General features: G+C 41.5%; 1 protein-coding gene across 1 annotated transcript in view; it reads right to left on the reverse strand.

Moving 5' to 3' along the window:
- Window positions 1-991: 991 nt before the first annotated feature.
- The window catches only part of LOC119646141 (putative mediator of RNA polymerase II transcription subunit 12), a 65,113-nt gene continuing 52,663 nt past the window's right edge, over window positions 992-13,441 (reverse strand). The window contains exon 3 of the mRNA XM_038046498.1: window positions 992-3,190. Coding sequence (XP_037902426.1) covers window positions 1,325-3,190 — 1,866 coding nt within the window. The 3' untranslated portion in view covers window positions 992-1,324. The remainder of the gene's footprint in view (window positions 3,191-13,441) is intronic.

Below are 13,441 nucleotides of genomic sequence, written 5' to 3' on the forward strand. Positions count from 1 at the left end.
CATTGATCCGAAACTAATAAAGTTTTTGGCGATAGTCATGGTAGGATGGCTACCAACTTATCAGTGCATTCATCTGATACCTCAGAGCTTATCCATCTTCCAGGGGGACTCACTTGAATGGAAATACGTGGAGAAGATGAACTATGAGCCAATGGCTCGGGAATTCAAAGAAATTTTGAGTTTCGAAAAGTGGTTGTAGTTCCCGTAATATTGTAGGGATTCCCTTGATGTCCTGGTACTCTCACTCAGTCTAGGGATTCTCCTATTAACCTATTACCGACTACCACCACTAGTGTTCCTTTGTCTTTTGAGTTGGTAGGAGCTCAAATGCTTGGCAATTAGTACTAGTATTAGGTAAAATCGGCCATCTGCCGAGATTGTGACAACGGAAATAATAATAAACTTATTTTTTTCTGTCGAATTGTAAAATCGAAAGTTAACTCGCGTGTGGCAACTGAAGTTTCAGTGGAATTGTACTTTGGTGCTTGCGGGCGTGAGCAGAGAAAATTCTCGAATTTTTCTCTTACCTGCGAGTGCCGTCCCCACGTACTCGAGGGGGGCGATCAGACCCGAGTCTGCAAGGGACTCATCTGGAGTGGTTCCTGCAACGAAACTTCCCCGGAGGTTATCTGGCACCATTGGAACTGGGATAGCCCTCTGAGAGCATATGCTCCCGGAGAATTCATCTATGCTCCAGGAGAATTCCTGGAGGATGTGCTCTCAGTCTGGTTATTTGTGGTTGGCCGCCTTGAGGGAGTTCATGGTAATTGTGAACTGCACTGTATAACTTAGGTGCCGTACCCCTTAGTTATGACAGAGGTGCTAGATAGGCCTTGCATCCACTGGTATGAAAGCTGAGCTTACATTCAGGGTGGACTCTGGTTGTGATCTCCAAATCAATTCGTGTCCGAAGAGGACCGTTGGATTATGCCTATTATTATTCTAATTCTAGTCTAGCTACGACAGCAGGATCTTCAAAAAAAATCAACAATTTTCAAGTTTTTCAATATTTTATTTCACGTAAACGACACAACTCATCAGCATCAGCTCATCATAATAAAATAGTTACAATAAAGTTACATCCGATAAAAAATAATTATGATCAGTTGATTATTGGTATGTATAAAAACGACCTAGGCATGTAGATGGGCTTAAACCTACGTGGACCTAACAGGTAAAATAGAATAGACGAACTCAAAAAAGTAAGGAAAACAAAGGAAAATGATAAAAATGTTAACACTGCCACTGCTTTAAATAATGTCTACACATTGGCAACTGACTCGAGCTTACAATTAAGAGAGTAATCCCTTAAAACTAAAAAACATTAAAAGTCGATATTGTGCCCTCTGAGGAAAGCGTCAATTTGACCTCCCGCTGAGGGTTGAATGTAGTAGAAACCTTGAGGCCCCTCGGGGATTGTAGGTCGATGTATCTGAGGTGCAGGCTGGAAGCGGTGCTGCGTTTGTGGTTGCTGCACTTGATGAGTTTGCTGTACTTGTTGAACTTGTTGCACTTGTTGACGTTGCTGTTGAGATGCGGCCTTACGTGCTGCTTCGATTCTGTCCTGCTGAAGCTGTTGTTTTTGTAGCTCCTGCTGCTGTTGGAAGAGCTGCTGTGAATTGTAAACTTGAACTTGTTCCCTTTCGTTTTCATAGACCTGTTGTGAGAATTGAGGAACTGGGGTGGGTTGAGTTCTGGTGTAAAGTGGACTCGACTGTCGTAGTTGTTCAATACTCAAAAGCTGGGGTGGAGCTGCGGTTGAACTGATTGGATGAACGTAAGGTTGGATTCGGTGGTTGAGTGAGAAATCCCCATCAGTTTGGGGCAACTGTTGGTAGAGTGCTGAGTCATATTGGCCACTTGACGGATCAAATACAAGTTGGGATTCGTAGATTGGATTCGATGTCACGGGTATTGATGGCTGCTGAGGAACTGGTATTTTATATTGTCTTACTGGCGCAGTTGTGCTCTTGGCGGTAGTTGTAGTCAAAGGAGCAACATTTACGTTGTGTTCCTTATGGAATTTGGCCAATTCTTCAGCGAAATCAAGTGGGCGACGTGTTGTGGATGGAATTGTATTTTGTAGAGGTGTCGAATAGTAAGAAGGACGTGGTGTTGCCTTGTATGAGATTGCAGCTGGCGTTTGAGTAATCTTTATTGCTGGACGGTAAGTAGTTGCAGGTGGTTGTGTAGGGATGGTCTGAACTGGAGCTCTATAAACTTGTGGGCGAGGAGTTATGCTAACAGGCTGAGGAGCAGGAGTGTAGACCGATACTGGAGAAGGCGTGGTCTGAATGGTGATACGTGGTCGTTGACGAATTGCCACTTCTGTTGGAACTTTGGGTTGGAAAGCTAGAGGTTGAACGGTAGGGGATACTCTTGGTCGTTGGGGTTGAAGCACTTGAATTGGTTCGGGTTCTTCTTCTTCAGTCTCTTCAGGAAGTGTGTGCTGAGCGTAGTTGTTTTGGAACAATGTTGTTGGAGCATGAGTTGTGGTATGTATTGGACGAGTTGGAATTGGGCGAACTGGGCGTTGTTTAGGATAATTTGGAATGTTTTCCGGTTCATTTGGTTCTTCAACAGATGTATCACGATCGCGTTCCTCTTCACTTTCTCGGCTTTCAGGATTGTTAGGATCACAAGGGTTTCCAGATACATATGTGAATTCTCGTTTGTTACCATCTGGATCAATGTATCCATATTTTCCTCGAACTACACAATCAGTTCCTCTTGTCTCCTCCTTGAAGCTACCATCAGCGGCTTCATATCCAAAGGTGAATGAACCGTCATCATTGACCTTACTGTAATTCCTAATGGTTTGAACTGGTGGTGATTTGGTACCTTGGTCCTTAGTCCTTGGTGCAATTGTCGTTGATCGAAAAGCTTGTGGTGCCGGTCGATCGGCCCTTGACCTGATTGTTGGCTGACCATAGAGTCCATTATAGTCATCATTTGAGGATATCAAAACGACTCTATCATCTTGTAAGTTATCTCGTGGCTCAGTGTCATAGTACTGAATGGCTGATTGAGCTCGGCTATCTTCCTCACTAGTCAGTTCCGATTCCGGTATGTCTTCACTTTCTTGCTGAACATGTTGCGGAGCTGGTTGTTGTACTGGTCTTGGACGCGTTCGAATTCGTCTCCCATCGCCGGCTGTCAGTAGCGCGAGACACGCAAATAGTGGAAATATCTGTGAAGGAAAAGATAGGAAAAGTCACATGAGTGATATGAAACGGAACTAGAGGGAAAAATGTAAAACATTGATTTATATTATGTGTCTCTAGTGACGACACTATGGACTGACATAAGAAAAGTCAATTCTAATTTTATTTTGATAGTAAATCAATCGGTCTATTCTCTTCTATTATAACATCTTCCTATATTGGGAGGAAATAAAAACATTTAGAGAAAGAACTTCGTTGTAGCTACAAAAAGTTGTTTTTAACAACACAATAAATGTGGCCTATACACATATTAGTATATACGCACCATTGGGTTAATGATGTCCGCTCATACACCGGCCATTGGAGCTGATAATAATTACAAACATTGCCATTAGTAACCGTACTCGAAAGATACGGTCCATTGCATGGAAAGTTAAGTAGAGTTCAATATCCGCACTTAAACTGTGGTGCTTAATCAATTCGTCTCTCGGTGAATGCATTTCGCCCATAGAAATGGCTAAGCATTGTATATTCGCCATGTCATTTTCAGTGAAAATGAAAAGCGGCATACAGGCTTCAATGTGGAAACCGGTGCAGATTTCCCAATGCGTTTATAATCATGCATTTGTTATTTTAGAGGAAATTGACCAATATTGATTGGGAATATACTATAGATCTGTGTATTGAAATAACAATAAATCACTATGGTAATTTTTGTTACATGCGCAAGAGTTTTTCAATAAATTTATCGACACCGACGGCATTTGCTTGATAAGATACGTTGAAGTGGTTATTTTTGGTGGAAAAACTGACACGTATGTTTATTCGCAGAGAGACTTTGAATTGGAATATCAAGCAAGTAGTCAGTAAGGTGAAGTGCATCTACAATGACCGCAATAAAATGAGGAGCAAACTATAAATTTGAACGAATTCAAGAATGGTAAAGTGAAATGGAAAAACTAACCACTTACAAGTATAGGAGCGCAGCAGGTGGAAAAAAAATCTTTTACTTCCACCCAATTCCAAATATATGAAGGCAAATTGGTCAATTGGCCACTCAAAAGAAAAACTTGATTGCAATTGAATAAAAGATTAATCTATCTTTTTGTGATGCGGGGCTTGACTAAGGATAATGCGAAAAGTGCAAAGATAAATTCCCGGAAGAGATCCCAAGGCAACTGGAAACAAGTCGGGAAACCGGAAACTAGACGCTTCTGGTATGAAAGGTTTTGTGTATATCTATTGTAAAGAAATTTGAGTGTTCTTTTGCCCCAGTACGTAGCACGTAATATATGCATATATTATGTGAAAATATCTATTATATTATTATTTCAAGTGATATTGACATTCAAAGTGTTGAATGTGCAAAGAAGCGACAACTTTGACCTATTATAACTTTGTTAGTAATATGCGATTTTCACCAAATTTGGTAGGATCATGAACTATGCTTTAGCGTATATTACTGCAAACTTCCTGATTTTAGGATGAACTTAAAGGGGTCTTCCGGCCAATTACTAAAAATTATAGTAATGTACTATTATTAACTTTATTCGAATAGATATGGGCATGTAGGGTATTTCCGAGCCTAGGCACCATGTGGTGGTAGCCTCTTGGTTTTTTTTTTCAGATTATTCGCTTGGGTAGTTTCTGATGTATGTTTTACCCAAAACCTTAAAAAGGAGGAAGGAGAGCATTACAGTTTATATGGTCGTCTAACATTCTCAGGTACAGTGAATCACGACTGTGGGGAACACTCCTCTGTCTGATGCAGAATTTTACTATTGTAATGTGAAAAGCTAGTCGAAACGAAATGTGAATCCGATTTCGCAGGGCGCTTTTGATTACTTATATTGCGCACTATTGAAGGTTTCCGATATAAAAAGGAAGCATTTCTACGATAAAATAAATGCAGTCCAGAAGAGACCTGCAAACAGGCTCATTGTGGTCGATTAGAATGCATTGCCATTGATGCCGTTGGAGTATTGAATCATGAAGTAACTTGGATTTCCTCTTCGTCCTCTTCGTTAGATAGTTTTGATGCCTGCCATGCCTCCAGATTCGTCTTTCAAAACACAAATTGCATCGTAATCACCAAAAGAGGATAATAACCGATAAATACCACGAACTTTTTGGGATTACAGACTTAATAGTCTTCATCGATGGGTCAATCATGGAAGACAAATCGGATATAGGGGTATTTTCCCGAAATCCAATTACAGAACTAGCTCTACTTTTCGGAAAAACAACGACCATATTCCAGGCCGAGATATATGTCATTTCATTGAGAGTAAAAGAATGTTTTTGACAAAAAATGGCGGGATTAAAACCATTCGAAGTTATTCCGACAGTTAGGCAGCATTACCAGCACTTAAGGGCAACGACATATCAAGTCAGTTGGTGTGGAGTTCCTGCTGCTAAAACTTGACCGACTGAACGAAACCTTCCTGTGGGTGCCGGCGAAGCTGAGAGACTGGCACAATGGTGAAATCCGAGTCACTGCTTTGCATCTGGCCATCCACTGTCAAGTCTACTCTGAAGGGTAAAGTGGCGAGAATTCGCGCAGCCAAATGCTAGTATGCGAAAATCTGTGTGAAACAACCTGGAGTCACTAGACTAATTGCTCCTCAAGATAATGGAAAACCCTTGTATGGCTCTTCAAGCGACACTATTCCTTAAAATACCGCATGGCTATATGTAGCCAATGTGAAAAGGAGAAGGAGACGGTCTTGGAGTTCATTTGCAGCTACTCGGCCTCCTCATATCTCAGATGAAGAAACTTCGGTAAGGTTCTCTTCAGCAAAGATTCTGCGAATCTTTAGATGCCTGCGAATGCTGTTGGCGATATCCGGGGATAGTACAATGTACTAACAATAGGCGTGAGTGCTTGCTACTAACCTGAAATAGCTAATTCGGTACTATATTCTATATTACAATGCAACTTGCTAGTGGTCATTCATAGGGAGTACATTTGGAATGTTTTGGCTCTTATGGAAGCGACATATGACAGCTCGAAATGTGCGTGATTTATTGCAATAAAATTTTCGAAAATGTGAAGTTCAAAGCATTTTCCGGCAAGGCTGCCTAACCAAACTAGCCAAAGTCTCTCTTTCCTGCTACATACACGAAAGTGGACCTCACAAATAAATCAAATCTACAAAATTGACAAATAAAAATAGGCGTGCTCTATGACTTGCGAATTAAGAATACACTCAGAGTTGTCCCTGTTTGTCATACGACAAAAAGGGTAGAAAAGTGTGGGCAAACCGCTTGCAAATTTTGAAACTTTATTCCAACCAAAACGACAACAATGCCCCAAACGGCAATTACTTTCACCAACTACCTTTGGCTATCGAAAACGATAACAGTGTTGAGTGTCCTCATAATGATCTCTTTCTCGAACTCGAGGGAAAATTCCAACAATGCAAAGTAAGATGACAAGACTCGGGAGAGTACTCCTCTCTTTCTCTCCCTCTCTTGCCACACCTGTGGCAATATGCTTCTCTACTCTGAACAGGCAATTAGTAACTGGTCCAGATCCGGTGCCGGGTTGTTTCTGGCAGTTACCGCAAAATATGCTTTCTTGACCTGGGAGCCGGTTTCGGATAGACTTCTGAGTGCAAGATTCCAATATAGGCTAAGGGGCATCACAATTGTACAGTGCTACACACCATCGCAGATTTCCGACGTAGTGGAGAGGAATACTGTCTGCGAGCACAGTTCAGGAGAGCCTTCCTTCTGACAATACCTTGGCGACCGTAACACTAAAGGCCGGATTTGTATCTCATACATGCAAAAGGAGAGTGCAAAATTTCTTCTTTCTTTCTTTCTTCCTTTGAATGTAGCTAGGTGGGATGTTAAATGGGAGGTTTCGATTTAGTTCTTTACGAAATAGATTAGCCTTGACAATCGTTGCAAAAGGGAAAAAAACTCTGCACCTCGAACCGCCTCGTCATGGGTGACACATTGTTCGAATATAGAGCTTCATGTAGAGTTTCACCTGACAGAACCCTTCGGAAAATCAGATTGACTAATTTGCGGTTGGTAGTAACTTTTGGAGTGCATAACAAAAGAAGCGCTGAAATTGACCTCCTTCTGATGGTCGCCTACGTTTGCTTGTGTGTCATTTCAGCCAATCGCGAGATTTGAAAGTTTCAACCCCCCCTCCTCTAAGTTCAACACCATCAGCTCATATAATCGCCCTGTCGCTTGACAATTGAAGAGTTATCTTAATGACAGCAGATACCCTGAGTAACCCGCCAAAAAATATCGATGAGCATTGAGCTGCTATAAAAAATGCTCTTTTCCCGGGGTTTAGGAGTTTCTACTCCTGAAGTAGCGCCATCTGGTCTGGCTGACTGCTGAATCGTGGAAACGGATGGATGAACGGAAAAGATTCAAAGTTCCATCGACTGCTCCATGCGATGACAAGCGCCTATACTGTTTGAAATTCCGAGATGTTCATCGTTGTGTGTGCCGTGAAAAAAAAAATCTGTTGTTGCGCTAGGCAGGAAAGCGAAAGATACCGCAGAATGCAGCGATTTCGGATGTATTCACCGAATAGGATTAGGATAGACATTAGAAGCAAATACTATGCTAACGAGAAAGAACACCCTGTGGGTTGAGGTTTAACAATACATTCAAAGCCTTTCCTACTTGCCGTAAGGGGTGACTAAAAGGAGTAGAAACTTATGGGTTAGTAACCTGCAAATCTACTGTTAACGAAACAAGGGGTCGAATATGAATTGACGTTTTGCTATCGAAAACGGAATGCGAACAGTTTCTATCGAGTATCAGCAGAATTCTTACTTTCTCTGACTCAAATGGTAATTCCAACGATTTAAGGTGGTCATTCTAGGCCTAAGCGAGGTAAGATAGTCGAACTCTGGGAAGTACCGTCTGGAGGGCCGAGTGATACCAGATGTGACCCGGGGTATCGGGTTGTTTCTGACGGCTACCACAAGGTACCAAGCTTGTCAGTCGATGACCCATCACAGTGATGACTCTCCCAATCTGCATTAATGGGCAGAGCATCGAACGCGTTGATCGCCTTATATGTCTAGCAAACCTTGAATTGAACTTGATGTTGCCCGACGCAATAGCAGTACAAGATCGGACTTCGTTGCCTTTTCTAAAGTCTGGAAATGCAGTTATCTCAACACCAAGATCAGTTTGAGACCGTTCTGTGCTAGTATCCTTTCTGTATTGCTATATGGGAATACCGCATGGAAAATTCCCCCCGGTGTCATTAAAAGGCATCAAGCCTTCGCCAACACCTGTCTCCGATGTATAATCGAAGTGCGCTGGCCTGACACAAGCGAAGAATTTGGTCGACGGCCAGGCCTGGCAGCCGTACACAATATGATCAGAAGGCGAAAGAGGCAGTGCATAGGTCACACATTAAGGAGGGGCGACAAATGCATTGGATGCTATGCCGTACTGTGGAATACCCTATCCCAAGCAGAGTATTAAAGAAGTGCGGTCGCTTCAGAATGTGGGAGGGTTGGGAAATTGAAGTGCGCCTAGATGTGGTTGACAGATTGCTACGACCAAGGGGTAAAGAGCAACCATATACATATTTAGAAAAAGAAGTGTATGTGGACAATTTGATAGATTTTCCTGGCAACCCCCGAGTAAGCCAATGGAATGAACCTTACCCATCTATTTTGAAATTAAAACATTTGAAGGAGATGGTCCTCGAGACTTGCAAAAGACATCCTTTTAATGCAATATTGGAGGTATTTTTCCAAAAACAGATTGGTTGAAAAGAAGATCGAAAAATAGTTTTAAAAAATTAGTTGTTATTATAAAATCGAATATTTTTGAGAATCCACACCACCACTTGGGTGTGTGAAATAAAGGATTCAAATTTCATTTGAATTCGCTAGATAGTTTTCTAACAATTCTTACTAAAAATATATTCCTAAATTCTTCTTGTATACTGTGTCAATTTCCCCATTACTGACGCAATACACGCTGCACGGTTACTTATGGAGAAACACCGTGAGAAGCATCGCCCTCTGTACATTAGATTTCTGGATCTAGAGAAAGCGTTTGACCGTATACCACACGAACGCATCCGGCATGCTCTACGACAACACTTAATGCTAGAAGAACTCGTGGACAGGGTTCAGTTGCTCTACCACGATCCGAAAAGTAAGGTTCGAAGTGTGGTGGGTGTATCAAAACCGTTTCGTGTCTCTGTTGGTGTTCATCAAGGTAGCGCTCGTTCACTACTCCTCTTTGTTCTTGTTATGGAGACCGTCACATGGGGTATCCAACGTCCAGCGCTCTATTCACTGCTTTATACATATGATGTTTTTCTAGCATCGAATAGCAAAAATTATCTCGAACAACTTATCCAAAAATGGAGTGATCGCCTCATGCATCAGATCAAATTTAAACAAAACTAAATTTTTGACGACCGATCCCCATGAAACAGTCACAATCATTGTCAACGCAGTGATCTGCCCAGAACTGACCGATTTCAATACCTCGGGTCAACGCTATCAGCCAATGGAGAACTGCGTTATGAAATTGCTTCACACATTACCGCAATCTGGATGAAGTGGCGTTCCACAACTGGTGCTCTTTGTGATCGACGTATGAACCAACGGCTCAAATCTAAAATTTACCGCAATGTCGTCCGTCTTGTCGCTCTCTATGGTTCTGAGTGTTGGCCGACTATAAGAGAAAATGAACGGCGTCTTGCGGTAATGGAGACGAAGATGTTGCGTTGGACTAGTGGCGTGACATGTTTTGATCACATCCGAAATGAGGATATCCGCGATTGTTATGGAGTTGCACTGATCGTGGAAAAACTGCGAGAGAGGCGTCTTCGATGGTATGGTCACGTAATTCGCGTAACAGTAATTCACTTGCCAATATCGGTCTGAACATTGAAGTCGATGGTAAACGACCAAAAGGCCGGCCGAAACTACGGTGGCTTGATACGCTTGATGGGGATCTAAAAGCCTCGAGATTGCATCCAGATCAGGCACTTGATAGGGCCAGATGGCGAATCCGATCACGACGAGCCGACCCCACTTGTGAACAGGACAAAGGCTGAAGAAAGAGAGAATTTTCTAACAGTATAAATTTTTACATAATGTGTAGAGCTGAATCAGCGGGCTGTGACAGTATGGAATCAAGTGTATTATAAAGGGGGGACGATTGGAGCAGTTGCTGCCGACGGGTTGGCTATTTCAATACCTACAATTCTTTCGCTATAACTTCAAAAATATTTCGAATTTCAATTTGAGATGTGGCACTGCCCTCCTAACATAAAAGCGAAAGTGATTATGAAGAAGGCCTAAAATAAGAAGGCAAGACGTTGGCAAGCCATGCTATGAAGTGGAACGCACTTGTCTAGTGTGGCCAATAATTGGATAGATTTATTGTGGCACAGCACAGAACAGTTAAAGATGTATAACTTATGGGGGAGTTTAACAAAGTTATCAAAAGACTTGCTGCGCGGACGATTTAAATATAAGTAATTCTAGGCTGGTTACGTGAAGCTTACCAAGCAATCAGATTATACGTCCTATTAAATCAGATTTCCATTTCACGCCGTAACATTGAATTGTCAGCTCTCACCACTACCAAACAAGCGAATATTCTTCTAGAATTAATTACAATATTTAATTCGCCGTGAGAATCGAATCGTAAGCAAGCACCTGGTGCGATAGCTTTAACGTGCAGGTGATACATTCAACATGTAAGAATTGCATTGCATTCAAGGTAAACTGCTGAGGATTTCCATCACTACGCGAATTGCGTTGACCAAATTTTTTGCAGAAATCAAACACCAAAAAATCAAGTTCACCTTGCAATTACCACGCCATCATTGCACGGTATCTTTTTTAGCGCGAAAAACACGTTGCGAATACGTATTGCAGCCGACATCGGAGAATCAATTAAACTTGACCATTCAGTTGTCGATTCCTATGGAAAGCGTATGTGATGAATTTGAAGGTAGATTTTCCAAACTGTCGTGCTTCGTACTGAGGAATTTCGATAATTTTTCCTCTTTTTGCAAATAGCTGGTCTACTATGTGCAGATAGTAGAATGTTTGCAAAAATCTAATAAAAATCCTTGATTTTGTTGGTTGCAATTGCAATTCTTTTTGGATCGCAGATCTAGAAACGTCATAGACAATGAATAAACAAAGAGGGTCTATACTACTCACATAGTTAAAATTTCTCAGAATTTTCGCAAAACCAGTACAGATCCAAAACCTATTACCAAACATCCATTGCAATTTGTCGTAATCACATTGGAACAACACTAATTCACGGCTCTTGCATTCAAGATTCTTATGTCGCGACATAATAGCAACACCACCATTAACTCACCTTCATGGTCTCGATAGCATGGAACCTGGCACCATTCGATTTTACAGAATTCCAGTCGCATTTTCTTTTGCAACTTCACGTACGGCCATTTTACGTAGAAGCGTGCAGAGTCGGTATCGAATCCAAATTGCAGTGCAATTGTCAATAGTAATTAACAATTCAGGTGAAGACAGTTGCTGATGAGAAAATTGAGCAATCGGTTGCCATCGCGTTGCTACAGTTAGTTCGCCAGTTGCTGACGACCAGGTAACATTTACAAGTCACCAATATCCGCATTACATCTTGAGAAAGTGTTTGCACGTTTCACCTACATAATCTGCCCCCTTTTTCAGCGTATCGCTTGCTGCTGTAATAGCTAATGCAAAAATTGTTTTGCACACCTTTCGGTGCCTTGGCAACTGATCGCCACGATGATATAGGCATCCAGAATATTGAGGAAGTCGCATGTTACGCGATATTATGCAAGTGTAAATATCTTTTTTTGGTCTATTACACACTGGAATGATTTCTAAAAGGAACGATGAAAAATTACGGGCAAAATATTGGACTAGATACATTCACGTATGTTAGGCGTAAGAGATGGATGACACGAAACTGATAGGTGAAGAAAAATGAGAAAAGTTCCAGTGGCTAATACAGATCTTATGTCGAAGCACGGATCAAAGGAAGATTAATGATATAAAAGATGGTGAGTTTATTTGGACAAGTGGCTTGTTTGAGGGATAACGATATCTTTAACACCCTCTTGATTCCAGAAGTTTTGATAGCATCTTTATTATTTTGCAAGAAATCAGGAAGTTGTGGGTAGAAAAACTTTAGAACGCCATATATTCTGAGTTGTGTGACAATGTTTATAGAAATCCATTCTTTTTCAGATAAAATCCTCCTTCAAAGTACATATAGAATTAAAAAATGGGATGACTCTTACTTACCTTCCCTTTTCTCTCCCAACTCAATTGGAGGTTTGCTATGTGAGCTCAAAATAGCTGTGTTTTCCGAGAAATTTAATGTCAGCAGATAATTATTGGAACAGAAATCTAACGTGTACAAGAGTGGAAGCTCCGGCTCCTTTAAGTAGAACGCCGAACATTGCATATCGCACTACATAGCTAATCAAACGAGGAGGTTTCTACAGCATCATTATCATGTTCAGGCACTACATGTTCTCTGATGAATTTGACGAAGTATTTCACTTCCAATTTGAGGGCCTGATGACCTTTACATAATTCTGGTTAGGGTATGGACATTGCCGGAGAATTAAGCTAGGAGATACTTGGCAAGCACCAAGGAGAGAACTTTTGGGATTTGATTTTTTTGTATACGGTTGCCATAAACACATATCTGGGGTATGGCGCGTCAGCGACACCTATACCCCATCGCTATCGCTTTCTTGCAATACGCTTGAATCCTTTCACAATTTTCTGAGAAGCCTAAATCTCACTTCCGATGTTCTACCCAATGTTGTTCTACGGCGACACGTCCGCCGTCCTAGGAGAGAGTGTTCTACTGTGTGAGGTAACCACAATGGAGTTTTCACCCTTCCTGAGTATTTGATCTATCCACCGCTACTTTCGCTTTCTAATCGACATGTCCTGTTAATGTTTCATATCCGTATCTACGTCCTCGATGTTCTACTCACTAATGGAAATAAGAAGAGCTCAGGGAATAGACAGACTTAGAACCCTGGTTTTATTGATTTTATTTTCAATCCGACTCTGCTTGTTTCCTTTTATAAATTCAGAGCCACTTGCCCAAAGCTCATGATCCGTAGATAACGTCTCTCACAAGACCATTGAAAGTCTTACGAACTCCTACAAATTTTTTCGTGCTGTGGTACAAGGTGACGAAATATTTGCTTCTGTTTCTAACACCAGCATAATGATGGCGTCTCTTCCACGGTGTGCGCAACGCTAAACTTCTAGTAA

The sequence above is a fragment of the Hermetia illucens genome, chromosome 1 (genome assembly GCF_905115235.1).
Source record: "Hermetia illucens chromosome 1, iHerIll2.2.curated.20191125, whole genome shotgun sequence".
Classification (NCBI taxonomy): Eukaryota; Metazoa; Arthropoda; class Insecta; order Diptera; family Stratiomyidae; genus Hermetia; species Hermetia illucens.